Source organism: Cibotium barometz, chromosome 52 (assembly GCF_041138505.1).
Source record: "Cibotium barometz isolate CiBa-2024 chromosome 52, ASM4113850v1, whole genome shotgun sequence".
NCBI lineage: Eukaryota > Viridiplantae > Streptophyta > Polypodiopsida > Cyatheales > Cibotiaceae > Cibotium > Cibotium barometz.
Window position 1 is genome coordinate 32,739,504 of NC_141097.1, and position 4,686 is coordinate 32,744,189.

General features: G+C 44.1%; 1 protein-coding gene across 1 annotated transcript; it reads right to left on the bottom strand.

The window, feature by feature from the left end:
• Positions 1-483: 483 nt before the first annotated feature.
• Positions 484-1,300, bottom strand: LOC147609070 (dirigent protein 6-like). Its single transcript, XM_086788540.1, has 2 exons — positions 692-1,300; positions 484-645 (listed from the first exon to the last, which is right to left on the bottom strand). The coding sequence occupies exons 1-2, from the start codon at positions 1,215-1,217 to the stop codon at positions 602-604; spliced, it is 570 nt and encodes a 189-aa protein (XP_086644666.1). The 5' UTR covers positions 1,218-1,300; the 3' UTR covers positions 484-601.
• Positions 1,301-4,686: the final 3,386 nt, after the last annotated feature.

Consider the following 4,686-nt stretch of genomic DNA (forward strand, 5'->3'; position numbering starts at 1 on the left):
GGTAGACCCCCCATTCTCTTGTAGTGGATCCAATGCCTCTTCTAAGATAGCGGAAGACGTGAAATCCTAAGGAGCCGACATCAAGTCACATAAGTATGGACAACAAAAAAGTTGGAAACCATGCAAAATCAAGAACTAACCTTCAAGCTACCTCGATGTCAAGACAAACACTTCTCAGCTCACTTGTGGAGAGATCGTGAGATTCCCCAAAATTAGACAAAAAAGAAGCTACATAATAAAAACATTCTCTATAGTTACACGGTAGGGCCTTAGAGAAATAAAGCTAGTATTTAATGTGAAATTTTCGTAATAATAATTGATGTGAAGCAATGATGGTTTTGTGAGTCCCAATTTAGTAGCTATGATTTTCTAAGTAGAACATTACTTATTGTTGAGGTGATACCTCATGATGTGGGATCCATGCTTACCAGAACTAGTTACTAGAGAGAGCAATAAAGAATAAAGAATACTTACATCCGGACGTATAGAATGGCCTAGGTTCTTGGTTATTGAAGAAAAAAGCAACGCCTAAGGTGAAGGTACTTGGTTATTGAAGAAAAAAGGCAATGAGTGGAAGACAGCAGGCATGCCAACAAGTGGTCTAGTAGTAGAGGTCGAGATCAAAGGAGAGTATCCATCGGGCAGGTCTAGTAGTAGAGGTCGAGATCAAAGGAGAGTATCCATCGTGCAGGCATAACCGGCACGAGCTCGACGAGGCGATTGGTGACGAGGCCGCGCGCGAGGAGGAAGTCGCCGGTTCCGCCAACGACGGTGAGGGTGCGCACTTTCTGGGCCTCCACGATTTGGCCCATGATGGTGAGGGTGCCCTTGTAGGTGCCGTCGTCGATGGTGGCGGTGAAGGTGTGGAAGAGCACGAAGCCTTTCTGGCTGTCCAGCACGTAGAAGCCCTGCGCCACCCCAGCCGACGCCGAGCGGTTGGAGGCGCCCAGCGTCAGTGGGGCCTCGAAGGTGGCCACCACGCCGAAGGAGAAGGAGTTGGAGAAGTTGCCCGGAGGGGGCGAACTGTACACCGAGGTGAAGTAGGTGTTATTCACGGCCGTGCTGTACACGGTGTTGTGGAGGTAGAATCTGTAGTGGGACGGCCGGGCGGCGGCCTTGATCTTCTTCTTGTGGCAAGACGCCGGCGTGGCATTGAAGCTGATGAGCGCCAGTAGCAGGCATGATGCGAGGAGCCAGCGGCGGCGGCATCTGGCCATATTGCTGGGGGCTTTTCAATACAGCGGTGATCACACACGCAGGATTACTTGGGAAAATCCAAGACAGTCGGATGATAGTAGAGCTGAGCTGATGAGATGAGGAGTAGTAGATCTGACGGGTCCTATAAAAACACAACGCCGCTTGACCTGCTCTAAGGTGAGCTGGCAACGAGCGCGTTCGTGTGAATGTATTATATGCCAATAAGTCAGCATGCACGACGTCGTGTGTACGGTCAATGTTATTATGCTTATCAATTCGATTTACCAGTCCTAAGTCTATAATGAGCGTATATGATCAAATCCATGGTGTTAAAGCGTTGAGTTGGTGTGTAGCATGTCAACGCCATGTGGATCCCATCATGGTCATTAATAAAAAGTAAAACAAGGTTAGCTACATTTGTATATCAAAGTATCCAACCTAAAGAACGATGTTCAAGTGTCCAATTGATGTTTTGTTTCATGCTAATGCATCCGTAGAACAAATCTTACCGTGCTCATCATTAATATGATTTGACAACTAATCACGAAATCACGTTGTTAGCTTACAGCGTCGGGCTATACTATGCTTGGTATTGACTCTACAAAGCAAGATGTTTTGCATCCGAGTTCATTATTTCTAATCTTCACTGCAATGCTACTCAGGTTATCATAATGGATAACAACCTACCTACCCACATGCAGCCCCAAACCTCTAACACGTAGCTTATGTAATCAAGCTACCTCACATGCTGCCATCTTAGCACCCATGTACTCTGCCTCTAAACTTGATAAGGCAGCCGCCGTCAGCATGGCTGCTTCTTACTCCTCCTCCATGATGTAATAACACCATTCCCAAAGGAGACAAAAACCCGCTAGTAGATCCAAGATGCTACATGCCCAATTTGCATCAGTGTATCTAAACACTTTGCAACTATATACCAGCCTCATAAAAGAGGCCATAATCCATTATGGACCTCACATAGAGTAGTGTGCATCTCCGAGGAACATAGTGTTGGTGATCGTCATGTAGATCAAGCTTCCCACTCTCTTCCTGTACATAGAGGCATTCTCCAAAATCTCACTTGCGTTTGCACTAAGCTTACCATTCTACTAATCCAATGGTGCAGAAATGGGCTTGTAGCCAACCAAACCATATTTCGTCATTCTGTCTCTGTGAGTCATAGCCATATTCCCTCAGGCGTCCTGATAACCTTAATGCCAAGAAAGTATCTCAACAGATCTCAACTCACGCAAATCCTTCATGTCAAACTTCTTCAAGAGACCCTTTCAATTCTCAACTTCCTCTTCAATAATCAAATAGATGGTGATGACTACAATCCCCTTATCACTCTTTTGCACATAGAGTGAATGGTAAGCCTCCGTCTCATAGGTTCAAGCCAATGGTGATAAGATACTATGCAGTCTTATGATGCCATGATCTCAGTGTCTACTGTAAGCCATACAAAGCTTTACATAGCTTTCACACATAGTCAGCGTGACTCAAATCCTCATAACCATGTGGCTATTCCAAATGTACTTCTTCTTGCAACTCACCGTATTCTTTACATCCATTTGATATAAAACTCCACCTTTTAATACATCCCCTACAATAACAGCTCTCACGGTTGCCATCTTGGAAACATGGCTAAATTTCTCCTCATAATCAATGCCTAGGTCTGAGCATAACCTTTGGCAACCAATCGATCCCACCTTGTACATGCTAATGCTTCCATCTGAGATGTGCTTAATTTTGTAGACCCACTTACATCCAATAACCTTGTTAAACTTTGAACAAGGCACCAATTCCCATGTCTTATTTGCATCGAATGCAGTCATTTCTTTATCCATGGCTTTCTCCCAATGTATATTCCCAATATCATCCTCAAAACATGTGGGATTAACTTCTTGCACAACCTTTGCCATGCATGCATAATGGTGAGCTACATAACCATCATGCATTAATATTTGAATATGGTTTTTGACCCTACACAACCTGCATGGTCTTAGATCTATCCTTGGTGTCCTTGTGGCTTAGCCTTCCTTGCACCAGGTGTCATGATAGTAGGAATCCCCAACTCCTCATCAAGGCTCCGCTCTGAACCACTACACTCTCTATCAACATATGAATGCCCTATAGAAATGTGAGGCATACCAAGAGGTGCATGAACATTTCCTTTACCTTTATGTGATGCACTTGCTGGACGTGTAGGCCTAATTTTCTAACATAGTCCACTATCGCTCGATGTTCTATCATCGGACCCAATACTAGAGGACTCTCTTGGTCCACTCAATGGTTGAGATTTCTTGACTTGTATTCCGTGCAACCACCTCCTCTTGTGCATCATTCCCAAACAAGTCTTTTACATCAACATGCCAACTTCTTATTTCATCAAAGATAACATCCCTGCTTACCCTCATCTTATGTGTCACAGGGTTATAACATCTCTGCTCCTTTTGCTCAAGGGGGCTAACCAATGAACATCTTAGTAGATGGAGGTTTCCTTGAGAATGTTTTGGAGGATGCCATGGCCTCATGGCTTTTGTTATAGTAGACCGGATTAGAGACTTTAGTAGTAGAGGAGGGTAATCACTAGGCAAAGGGAGATCGAGGTACCTTTTATCATTCGAGAGCGAGGTGTAGCTGTTGAGATGGTGTTAGCAACTAGGACACCTTCCGACCATGTAGAGGAGGCCAATAAGTAGGCAAACTCGATATCGGGTACCTTTTATCATTCGGAAGCCAGCTAAGGTTGCTGAGATGCCATTATCTACTATGACACCTTCCGCGCATGGGAATGTTAGAATTTGTGCATCTCACTATTGTGTGTTGGGATTTGGATCTTTTATTTGTGCCTTGTACTTTCTCATAGTCATGGGGATTTACCAGTCATGGGGGTGTTTTTGCTATAGTTGGCCAGCTACATGCCTCCCTATATAAAGGCCAGGCACTTGTTCTCTACACCATTTGTTGGCTAGTATTGCCATTATAAAAGCCTCTTGCTACGTAATATGATTTTCATTGTTTGATGTATCTCTCTCTTTACTACTCTAACCAAACCAAGAAGAATAACCACAAGAAAACTCCTGGAAAAGGTTCAAGGGAGCCATGGCATCATTAGCCAAAAAATTTTCGGTGTTCTCAGGTGATAAAGGGGAAGATGCAGATCTGCAAGTGAGGAGGTTTGAGCAATACTAGAAAGTGGCCAAACCACAGGATTTAGAAGAACTAGAGCTGAGTGAAATCCGCAGATATGCCTTCATGAATATGTTCAAAGACAAAGCCACGGAGTGGGTGTCAAGATATCAAGACAACCATTTCCAGACCTATGAAGAAGTCATGATTGCCTTTTTGGGAAGATTCTGCAAGATCAAGTCTGTAATTCAACTCTATGATCAAATGTGAGAGCTTCGACGACAAGAGGACATCGATGTGGAAGCTTATGCAACAAAGCTATTGAGCTTGAAGCAGAGATTAGCGGAATAAACCTGA